The sequence below is a fragment of the Ascaphus truei genome, chromosome 1 (assembly GCF_040206685.1).
Source record: "Ascaphus truei isolate aAscTru1 chromosome 1, aAscTru1.hap1, whole genome shotgun sequence".
NCBI classification, from domain to species: domain Eukaryota; kingdom Metazoa; phylum Chordata; class Amphibia; order Anura; family Ascaphidae; genus Ascaphus; species Ascaphus truei.
Window position 1 is genome coordinate 333697692 of NC_134483.1, and position 12705 is coordinate 333710396.

Consider the following 12705-nt stretch of genomic DNA (forward strand, 5'->3'; position numbering starts at 1 on the left):
GGTAGGTGGAGTTTGTTTTGTTTTTCAGCGCGAGCAGGGAAAATTTCAGCTGCGAGCAGGGAAATTTAAAAAAACAAGCACGTGTTCTGCTTGGGCCAATATTTACTCGCCCGGGGGTTAAATCCACCCGCCCCGGGCGTGTAAATGTATAGGATTGTCGAACACTGTATATATATATAGAAAAAAAAGTATGAGGTGCGCAAAACTGATTTAAAATAGTGTTACAATGATGTCTATGAGTGCTGCCCACAATGTAATGGGTGTACACCACCCCAAAAAAAATACAAAGTACAAAAAAACACAAAAGGCGCAAATCAGAGACAGGTGCAGGGATATACAACACCTGAAGGATAAATACGTGAACAAGTCCTATATTCGATTTCCACAACGAGATGTACCTATAGATAAAAAAGATACCAATATGATGAAGTACGTTTATGAATAAAAATATTGCATTTTACTGATGTGCCTGTTATTTCTGCTACATTGTAAGTAGCCTCTATTGATTGCGCAATATTTTTATTCATAAACGTACTTCATCATATTGGTATCTTTTTCATCTATAGGTACATCTCGTTGTGGAATTCGAATATAGGACTTGTTCACATATTTATCCTTCAGGTGTTGTATATCCATGCACCTGTGTCTCTGATTTGCGCCTTATGTGTTTTTTTTTGTACTATATATATATATAATCCAATGCACAGCCGGCCCACCATTTGCAAGTAAATACGTTTTGGTGCTTATCCCATAAAGCAATAACAGACCACCTTGAGAAAGGTCCCACTGGGGGTCCGAAACGTCGGTTTTTGTGTCTTCTATCAAATATAGAAAATGTATGATTTACTTACCTGCGTGCTGTCCCTTGATGTCGTGTTGCAACCGGTATCGTATGGTCTATATATATATATATATATATATATATATATATATATATATATATATATATGTGTAGCCTTGCTCCCCTGTTTGTCCCTTTACCATCGGGAGCGCTGCATGGTGTGCGGCTGCCGTTGGAGGAGTGCGCGAGTGCCTAAAGGGTGTCTTTCTCCTAATAGTTTAAGTGCCTACTCTCATGTCATGATGAGTCATTTGGATAATCAGGTAATAGGGGAGGGGGCACGGAGCACAGCTATGTTGCATATTCTGTCTGATTGCATGTTGGTGATTGGTTCCCTTTGTTTGCATTGCACTATGGGTGAGGGTATATATGTGTGGTCACTTGCACTTGTGGGTTGCACGGCCCTGAGGAAGGTCTCTCTGTGGGACCGAAACGTTGGCTTACGTGTATTTCATGTTGTGAATATAGATTTTTGGATTAACCCCGTGCGGTGTGCTGTCTCTTTACTGGTCTTTGGATTGGTTCGTATCATACTTATTTTCTATGGGACTAGCATCTGCTATTATAACCTTTTCTACTGCAGTGTGCTGACTGACCTTCATGTGTATATATATATATATATATATATATATGTGTAGCCTTGCTCCCCTGTTTGTCTCTTTACCATCGGGAGCGCTGCATGGTGTGCGGCTGCCGTTGGAGGAGTGCGCGAGTGCCGGTAGTGGCGAAGAGGGTTGCAGGCTGTCAAGCAAGGCGACCGGGTAGTCGGAGGTCCGTGGCGCACCCGGCTAGCGGGGGCCGCCATCTTGCTATGAGCGTGCATGCGCAGATAAGCCCTGAGTGTGGCGGCCAGTGAGGCGAGTCGCTCATGCGCAGGAGAGACGCAAGCAGAGGTCAATATGGAAAGGGTCATAGTGTCAGGGACTACATGTCCCATGAACCTTAGGAACGGACATCACAGGGTGCACAACAACCAATAAGGCTGCCAGAATCCCCTGCAACAAGAAAGATACATTTGGCACGCTGCAAGCCACGCCAGTTGGAGCTGGGACACCAGATGATTAGGGTGTGAATGTGCAGGGTGTCAGTGGCCACTGCACTAGGCCAGAGACCCCATTAGGACCCAGCTAGGCCCCAACTCTCCTGTATAGTTTGTGGCTGCTACAGGGACAGGCCCTTAGACAGGGACACTGCCCCACTTAGCCTCACTGGTGTCAGGGATACAGCAGAACGCCACTCAGCAGTTGTGGCCTGTGGTCTGGGACCCGACCACCACCGAAAGGACAGAGACTATCTTCATGGTGGGACACACCAATCGGAGGCTGGCGCCTCCACGTGGAGGCTGACGCCATCGCGGACAATGATGCTGGATCAGCGGATCCCTTTCTTCAGTTGGCGTTACCGGGTGTTGGAGCACCCGGCAGGTATAGCTCATCTCTACAAGTTCACCAACTGTACACACATTAGTGGGGCAGCGCAGTCTGACACATGGGTGGGTTGTTACTTGTGACACCAGGGTGATTGGGTGCCCAAGGGTCCTTCAGTACTTTGGGGACTGTGTTATCAGGTGTGGACAGAGAGTTGGATGGTACAGCTGTGCGTGGCATAGTTGGTGGGACTGGTACCATTGTTATTGTATGCCTGCTGTAAACTGTTATCTTATACCACGTGTATTTCTTATATCGTGCTGTGACAGGGTTATCCAACAGAGTTAGAATCCCACCCAGGTGAAGGCGCTGTCACCAGATGGATCAGGTACACCCCAGGCTCCCAGCCGTGGAGGTTCAGGCCCCCTGTGAGCCTCAGGAGGCACCACACACACATTAGCCGCTGTATCTCCAATAGGGTAGGGGATAGTGTGTTACATTGGGAGGCGCTGCTGAGATCTCAGACCTGGGGTGCCTAACCTAAGTTCAAAAACCAGTCAGACCAAATTAGAGACCATGTCTCTACTGGGGAATGAGAAGGAGTGGCTCAGTGAGTAAATACACTGACTGACACTGAGATTGCTGCAGGTTCATTTCCCGGTGTTGGCTCCTTGTGACCTTGGGCAAGTCACTTTATCTCCCTGTGCCTCAGGCACGAAAAACATAGATTGTAAGCTCTACGGGGCAGGGACCTGTGCCTGCAAAATGTCTCTATAAAGCGCTGCGTACAATTAGTAGAGCTATACAAGAACAAGCTATTATTATTATTATTATTACTGTCCCGCCAGTGCGTCTATGAGTGGGCCCTGCGGCGCCACGCATCTCCCCGCCACAGGTCCCAGTATCCCTGCCCTTGCCCAGCTTGCAAACCGCACTGAGACAGAAATGATACATTTGGCAAACTGCAAGCTACGCCAGTCGGAGCTGGGACACCAGATGGGTAGGGTGTGTGTGTGCAGCGTGTCAGTGGCCCCTGCACTAAGCCAGAGACCCCCTTAGGCCCCAGCTAGGCCTCAACTCCCCTGTATAATTTGTGGCTGCTACAAGGACAGGCCCTTAGACAGGGACACTGCCCCACTTAGCCTCACTGGTGTCAGGGACACAGCAGAACGCTGCGCAGGAATTGCGGCTGTTGTCTGGAACCAGACCACCAGCGAAAGGACAGACTATCTTCATGGTGGGACACTCCAACCGGATACCACCCCACGTGAAGGCGGACGCCATCGTGGACAACGTCACTGAATCAGCGGATCCCTTCTTCAGTTAGCACTACCGGGTGTTGGAGCACCCGGAAGGTATACATCATCTCGACAAGTGCACCAACTGAACAAATATTAGTAGGGCAGCGCTATCACACACATTGGGTGGGTTGTTACTTGTGGACACCAGGGTGATTGAGTGCCCAAGGGCCCTTCAGTACTTTGGGGACTAACACTTGTTATCAGGTGTGGACAGAGAGTTGGAGGTTACGGCTGTTCGTGGCCTAGTTGGTGGGGCTGGTACCATTGTTATTTTATGCCTGCAGTAAACTGTTAACTTATACCACGTGTATATTTCTTATATTGTCCTGTGACGGAGTTATCCAACACAGTAAGGATCCTGCCCAGGTGGAGGCACTGTCACCAGATGAATCAGGTACACCCCAGGCTCCTAGCCGTGGAGGTACAGGCCTCCTGTGAGCTTCAGGTAACACACCACACACACAGTAGCCGTCGTATCTTCCATAGGGTGGGGGAAATTGCGTTACATAAATAATAGTTATCATACAACAAATGTGTATGTGGTACACTAAAAGAATATTCTAAAGAATATGTTAATGTACACAACAAGGGAATATGCTACATCTACCATTAAATAAAACCCATCTATGTGGTACCACATGATATAGTCGAATGGATGTTTTCATAACTTACAAATGTTTCTACATTAGCTTGATAAGTAGGGAACATGTTGTGTCATATTTGCATTGCTACTTCATTTGAATACTAATTATTCCAAAGAGAATACTGAAGCATAGTGTTATTTGTTATGTAGGTTAAAAGCATCACTGATGCAATTGAATTGAATTGAATTGAATGTATTGTTTTAAAAATAGATCTGGTGTATTTTCACCTACTTAGGCACACATCCGTAATGCTCTGTTATTGACCTAACGAGGTTAACTTAAGTTAACGCCACGCTAAGTGCTAAAAGCTCAAAGCTTCAAAGCTCACTAACGCAGTCTTAGTGCGTTTTTCAGGCCCCTTTGTAAGTATACAGGACATTAGTGTTAATGATATGAAAAAGAGGTGTTTTCTCTCTCTCTCTCTCTCTCTCTCTCTCTCTCTCTCTCTCTCTCTCTCTCTCTCTCTATCTCTCTCTCTCTCTCTCTGTCTCTCTACCCTCCTCACTCTCTACCCTCCTCACTCTCTACCCTCCTCACTCTCTACCCTCCTCACTCTCTACCCTCCCCACTTTGTGCACCGCTGGTTTAGAGGAAGGATCAAGAACCTTTCCATTTAATTAGCTACATGTACACTTATTTTTATTTCCAATTATGTTACACGCAAAATCAGATTACCGTTGTCATATTTCTGGTTTAAAAACTACTGTATATGTGTATGTTGCTGTTCTTAATATATGCCTTATACAGTACATAGTCACATAGTAGAGGAGGTTGAAACAGTGGAGTTCATGTTAAGTTTATACGACAGATACTGATACTATATTTGTATTTACAGTATAATGATCCTGAGAAAGGGGGGGAGAGAAAAAGAGAGGCGGGAGAGAGGTGGGGTGGGTGGGGGTGGGGGAGCAGAGAGCTAATAGAAGGGAGAAAGATACTGTAAGGGGAAAGAGATATAGAAAAATGAGTGGGGATAAAGAGGAAGGGGGAGTACGAGTGGGAGATAGGGGGGAGGGAGGTAGAGAGATAGAGAAGGGCAGATAGAGAGAGATGGAAGGATGAGAGAAAGGTAGAGAGATGTGTGGGAGAGGGGAACAGAGAACGGAGGGGTAAGAGGGTGGAGGGGGAAAGGAGAGGGAGAGGGGGAGAGAGAGGGGGTAAGGACAGTGAAGGGGAGAGAGGAGTGAGACGAAGGGGGTGAGAAGAAAGTGTGTAAGAGGGTAGGAAGTGGGAATGAAAGATAATAATAAGATGCACTGTATAATGATGCTCATTATCTAATAGCTGATAACTAATACACTGCAATGTATAATTAAGTTGGGTATCTACAGGCTGATAGTGAACACACTGCAGTTTGTGTGGGAGTAAGCATTTCTCCCTGTGCACCGCACCATGTGTGCCTCAATTACTTTCCGGAGGTGCACTGCCAAAATTTTACATTGAGAAAAACTGTTGTTAAAAATTTGAATATCATCTCTCAATTGTCCATGAAAGTTGACACCAAGCTGTCTGCATTCCACACTGGCAGGAGATAGTGAAATGAATGTAGGTATATGGCAAAATGCATCAATATATTTACAAAATAATAAGCATCATCAAAATGAATCAAGATATGCAAGGTGGGTTTGGAGTTCTTCATTAAGAAGTGACTAACTCTGTAATAATGGTGCATAAGAATGGCCACTACCTAGACCTGGTTTTCACTAAAAAAACATTTCTCTCTCTGATTTCTCCATTTCCCCCTTTCCTTTCTCTTTACATCAAATCATCTCTTGCTTGTCCCCTTCTCCATTTCTGGTTCCCCTCGGTTCTGCAAAAACCTGCGCTCTATTAACCTACCAGCCTTTGACTCCACTTTATGCTTCTCCCTCTCCTCTCTTAGTTCTGCTCCAGACCCTGACAACCTGGTCAGGAACTACAACTCTGCCTTAGCCTCCTCTCTTGATCTACATGCCCCACTTTCTCTCTGCCGTCCTCGCCCTTCTAACCCTAGATCCTGGCTAAATTACCACACGCGCATGCTGCGTTCCTCCACTCGTTCCTCCGAACGCCTCTGGAGGAAATCTCACCCTCCTTTACTACAAATTTATGCTATCCTGTTTCAACTGCCCTCTCTCAGGCTAAACAAACCTACTTTTCTTCACTAATCAACACGCACAAGTCTAACCCATGCCAACCCTTCTCTGTCTTTGACTCTCTACTCAAACCACCTTAAGCTGCCTCTTCTTCTTCCTCCATCTCACCGCAGGACTTTGCTGACTATTTCAAAGTAAAGGTGGAATCCATACATCAGAACATCCCCTCTGTTCCCTCCTCACCATCCTACACCGCTTCCTAACTCTCCTCCTACCTTCCTTGACTCTTTTTCCGCTGGAGGAAAAATGTGTAGGATGTGCCTCTTCTCCCTCTACCACTTGACCTCTTGACCCTTTCCCTCCCATCTCCTAAAACCTCTTGCTACTACAATAATCCCTATGCTCACACACATTTTTAAATCCTACCTCTACTCTGGTACCTTACTCTCCTTCTTCAAACATGCAACAGTTATACCATTACTCAAAAACAGCAAGCTTGACCCTACCTTTCCTTCTAACTATCGACCTGTCTCCCTCCTGCCTTTTGCCTCTAAACTTTGAACATCTTGTATTCTCTCGCTTGCTCCACTTTCTCAACATCTATTCTCTCTTGACCCTCTACAATCTGGCTTCGGCACTGCTCACTCGACTGAAACAGCCCTCACTAAAATAATTAATGACCTCCATGCTGCCAAAGACAGAGGTCATTACATTCTGCTCATATTACTTTACCTCTCTGCAGGATTTGACACCATGGACCACCCTCTTCTTCTTCACATTCTCCATACTCTTGGAATTCGTAAAAAAGCTCTATCCTGGATCTCTTCTTACCTCTCCCATCGTACTTTCAGTGTCTCATCTGCTAACACCTCTTCCTCTATCGATCTCTCTGTGGGGGTACCCCAGGGCTCTGTCCTGGGACTTCTTCTCTTTTCACTGTATCTACTTTCTCTAGGTGACCTAATCACATCTCTTGGGTTTAAATATCACGTCTATGCTAACAACACACATATTTACTTTTCAACCCCTGACCTTACACCTGTTGTACTGACCAAAGTTTCTGAAAGTCTTTCTGCGATATCATCCTGGATGGCCCTCCGCCGACTTAAACTTAACATGGCAAAAACAGAGCTCCTCATACTTCCTCCCAAACCTGGCCCTACTACCTCCTTCCACATTACTGTTGGAAGTACTATCATTCACCCAGTAGCCCAAGCTCTCTGCCTAGGGGTCACACTCGACTCCTCTCTCACATTCTCCTCTCACATTCAAAACGTATCTAAAACCTGTCGCTTTTTCCTCCACAATATTACAAAGTGCGCCCCTTCCTCTGTTACTCGAATGCTAAAACTCTGACTCTGGCCCTCATTCTCTCCCGTTTCGATTACTGTAACCTTCTGCTGTCCAGCCTTCCTGTCTCTCACCTGTCTCCCCTACAATCTATCCTCAACTCTGCTGCCAGAATCACTCTACTGTTTCCTAAATCTGTCTCAGCGTCTCCCCTGCTGAAATAATTCTCATGGCTTCCTATCAAATCCCACATCTCGCACGCAATTCTCCTCCTCACTTTTAAAGCTTTACACTCTTCTGCCCCTCCCTACATCTCAGCCCTAATTTCTCGCTATGCACCATTCTGACTCCTGCGTTCTGCTCAAGTATGCCTTCTCTCTACCCATTTGTATCTAAAGACCTCTCCCGCCTTAAACCTTTCTCACTGACTGCCTGCACCTCTGGAATGCCCTTCCCCACAATACCTACTAGCACCCTCTCTATCCACCTTTAAGAACCACCTTAAGATACACTTGCTTAAAGAAGCATATGAGTAGCACCATAGCTAATACTATACACATGATACATAAAGCTTGGCCCCCGGCAGACACACTTGCCATAATGTCCTCCTACTGTCTCTGTACGTTCTTCCTACCTACCAATTAGATTGTAAGATCTTCGGAGCAGGGACTCCTCTTCTGAAATGTTACTTTTATGTCTGAAGCACTTATTCCCATGAACTATTATTTGTATTATTTGTTATTTATATGATTGTCACGTCTATTACTACTGTAAAGCGCTATGTACATTAATGATGCTATATAAATAAAGACATACATAGTCCAGAATGTTAAATAATAAAAAAAACTTTAAGAAATATTAAAGGTGCATGTGAAGCTTTCCATGACAGGATTATTATTTTAATGGTAATCCAATAATTGTCCAGTGTATCAGAAATGATAGGGATAATACTGAATGACGCCCTTAAAACTCACTCTAAGTATGGCATTATTTTGAATTCAGGCAGAACAAAAGACAACAATATTGTTTTCCTGAAAACACATAGTTACTAAGCAGTATTATGCTGCCATGCACCTTACTGCCCACTAAAACAAACAGACTTTAAGGTTTATCATGACTTAGTGCTGTTTAGTACATTTTGCTCTAGAGACCTTTTAGCACTTAACTGTATCCTTTCTGAATGTATACTTTGCATGGATATCTGTTTTGAGCGAGGTCTATGCTTCAGTGTCACTTTGTACCCGAAAAGTGACAATGATATCTGCAACAAAGACTTACCCCATTTTTTGGGTAGGCTATCCATCCAAGGTCACCCATGACAGATCGAGAATCCAATAAATTCACTGTAAAAAACACAAAAGCGAAAACATCATTACTGAGTGTGCACATTCCTCAACATTAACATCATTGATATAGAACTAACATTGTGATATACTCATTTCCTTCTTGAGTTTTATGACTATCCATCTTTGGTAACAACTTAAGTTTGCCATAAAAATAGAACAACGCCTAAAGCTACTAGGAAAGACTGAATAAGGGAATATAGAATATGTTTACGCAACAAAAGAGAAATTAGTATTTCTTTGTAGTTCATTTGAAACTGAGAAAGACATGTTGAGTATGTCTATGCAGCAATTTATCGAACTAGCAAGACATATTTCTCCTATTTTGCCAGTCTTGCATCAGTGCGTCATTTGTTGAGTTCATTATAATAGGATACCTCTAGTCTGTCATTTTTCTCACTTTTCCCTTAGCAAATATTTCTGACCAATTGAAGGTGACATAAAGGTATGTGTATAAGAAAATTGCATTGAATTATAGAAACTTGGTTATCAAATTAGCAACTGAGCGAGTGCGTTAGAGAGACTTGTATTCGGAAAGGTGACAATATTTATCATCATAAACGCTGGTTTTAAGTTTTATTAGAATTTTTGAAAAACACTACCACAACAAATATTTACTCTGAATGTAACAAAAGCAAAATAAATGAAAACTCTCATAATCCAGATACATTCACCATTAAGATGAATACAATTCAATAAATCCCTGTTGCAATATCTATAGTAACTGTCAAGGTAGGATGTCCAGTTTTTCTGTAATTTTTACTACAATTCCAAGTCCTGAGGTAAGTGTGACAAGACTCGCAATTAGATTTTAAAACTTTCTCAATCCCTTGGGAATCTAACAGCCTTATTGAAATATCTATTTCAGTACAACTTGCAATTACATAGTTACAGCCCCATCAAGACTCATGAAATGTGCATGAAACTCGCACATTAAGACTCACAAAGATTGAGACAGAGTCCTAAACCCATCCCTATCGCATTTCACGTTGTCCTGAACTCTGCCCTATTTTGTCATAACCCCTCACATCATAGCACCACCCCTTCTCTGCAGAACCCTGCTTCTCGTGTCATAAATCCGCCCCCAGCAGGCGCTAGATCCCATGCTTCAGTGGTGAGAAGGGGTCCCATGAAAATCTCACGCTATCGAGATGCAGGTTAGCAGCCTTTGTATCTCCAGAGCTTTGTTTGTGTTTAATAATTGTAGGTATAGCCTGGCCTTCGGCAGCTATTGCTAATTCTGGGCCTTTCCTCTGTCAGTCCTGTTAGAACAGGCAGTGGAAAGGTTAATTCCTTCAGTTAGCCTGTTTGCATTTCAGCTCTGAGTATTGTAGCAATATTCAGGGGCAGGTTTAAGCAACCTTTGAGCATGTTAATCCAAAGGGTGGATATGGGTTGGAACACCCCCTGATGTGTGTGAGCCAATCGGTATCCAGCTTTGAGTTGTAATGATTCAAAGCTAGAGACACTCCCTGAAGATATTCAAATTGAGACATGTTTCCTAAAATAAGTGGTCAGTAGGAAAAGAGATATTGAGTAGAGCTGATAGAGAAGCGGTCTCTCCCTCTTACCCCACCTGGGTGTGAGGGAGTGAAATCATGTTGCTATGAGCAGAGGGCAGAGAAGCAAGAGCAGGCCTATGCTGTGTTGCTGACTACTGTATGCTGTGTATGCTGCTCTGCCAATAAAGAACCACAGAAAGAAGCTGCTGTATGTGTTTCACTGTTCCTGGTGTGAGAAGGAGAAAGTGTAAGTGGGGGGTCTCTCCTCTGGAGACCCCAGAGGATCCCTACTGGCTGGAGGCACTGCACCACCCAGAGAGAACAAGAGAAAGGTAACCTGTCCCACACCTCCTCCTGTCCCTGTCCTGGTTCTCCCCACAACACCGCGGAGCCCTCAGACCTCCTGTTTGCCAGCAGGTCATAGCACCAAGACCGTGTACAGTAACCAGAAGGAGTGTACCACCCCCAATCTCATATCGGGTGAGGTGAAAGAGGGTTACAGGGGATAGGTATATACAGGAGGCGGAGTTCCATCGCAGACTCCAAGGTCAAGAATTTAGCAGAAAAAATAAGTGTCTACCCAAGAATTTACAATCTAATTGTGGTGAAGGGGCACAGGAAGATTAAGTGAATAGGGGAACTGATACAGGGATTTCTTAGAAGGTTCACCCTCTTCTCAGGCAATATTTTTACCATTTAGCTAGGCTTTGAAACCTGTAGACATAGGTAACAATATACTTTTACTTATTGAAATGTTTATCACTTACACAGACAGTTTTTCCAATCTAAAGCCTTTCATTGCTCAAAATAAATTGTTCAGTGGTGATTCTATTGAGGTCATAGAGGCAAGAATGCTTAGGTTTGTCAGAACGACATACAGTATTCATGATTCATGATTACGTGGGTGAGCTGAAAAACATGCTAGTCAGACCGCCAATACTCAAAATGATATTAGCTTGTATTTGTTTAACATCTTTTTCATTCTCAAACACTGAAAACTTTCAAGGTAACACTGTTATAGAAAGGTCCTAGCAACACATTTCTGGAATTCAGATATGCATGACATGCCACAAAAGGTTAATACCAATTGGATAAACAAAGGTGTATATATAGTAAAATGATCTGTCAAAGATCACTTGTAGTTGAGAGTGCTGCAACCACCTCGTTGTGTACTGAAAAAAACACGGTCACTACAGTAAAAAAATAAATATATTATATTTATATATATATACACACACACACACATATGATCTATGTTACATATATCAATAGTGCCATTGGAACAATTCTAGGCAAAATTAAAATACCTTGTCTTCCTTCATGTTTATTTCATTTCAATGGAAGTGTTTTATATTTTCAATCTCAGTACACAGGACAAAACAATTAGAAAAAGCCTAGTATATAAATTGATCTCCTATTTTCACTGGCAGTGTTTCTATAGTTTTGTGTGCCTTCAGATAAACAGGCTTAAAACAAAAGCACATGGAATGTCTCCATGCCCACTATTTTGTTGAAATTACACATTTCCTGCATAGAAAGAGATTACATGTCACAAATAGAGTTTTAAAATGTCACATTTCATTGATTGCAAATTGCAATATTGAAGTTCTTGGCAACGAGGTGGCTCACCAAGAATTCTCTAAACTGCAATTATAGTAATTAAATGGGTTAGAACAGTATACTCTTCTAAGTTCTAATGGACGCACAATGAGTATTGATCTACATTGTAGACTGTAATAAAAAAATCATATCTTCTTGAAGCTACCGATTAACATAATTAGAGGAAATATTTTGTATCTTAATGATGATTAGTATTGCATTGATTAAACATAAAAAATGTGTTTTTAAAACATGCTCAGGTCGATTTTTCTTTTTATCTGTAAAGTAAATGAAGTTCTTTCTTGCTTTACTAATTGGATTTTGTTTGACTTTGGAATTGCAGTGACTATGGCCTCTGTCTCAAATGACATTGGCATACAACAGACTTTTAACCCTAGTCTAGTTTTGGCATCACCTTCTTGCCAGCATCTCAACGACGGTGCTCTTGGTTGAATCACTGCCCTACCACAACAGGTAGCAAATGGCAAAGATGCTTTCCACAGCACTCCATATCAAATTAAAAATTACTTCTCTTTATTAACAAGTATTCTTGAAAATAATGGATACATTTAGTGACAACTAAAAGACAGCGTTTTGGGCCCAGATGACCCTTCTACCGGTCTAAAAGATGGCTATAAAAGAATAGGGCCAAAAATATTCACTGTGCCATCTGCCAGAGTGCCAGACACATACTGAACTTAAATACTTAATTTTACAATAAATACAACTCAACAAACTGCAGG

At 42.9% G+C, this 12705-nt stretch overlaps 1 protein-coding gene across 2 annotated transcripts in view; it reads right to left on the reverse strand.

Annotated features, from left to right (window-relative positions):
• EPHA5 (EPH receptor A5) overlaps window positions 1-12705 on the reverse strand; it is a 378771-nt gene that overhangs the window by 339492 nt on the left and 26574 nt on the right. For both annotated transcript variants that reach the window (XM_075607532.1, XM_075607522.1), the window contains exon 2: window positions 8797-8861. In XM_075607532.1, coding sequence (XP_075463647.1) covers window positions 8797-8861 — 65 coding nt within the window. The remainder of the gene's footprint in view (window positions 1-8796; window positions 8862-12705) is intronic.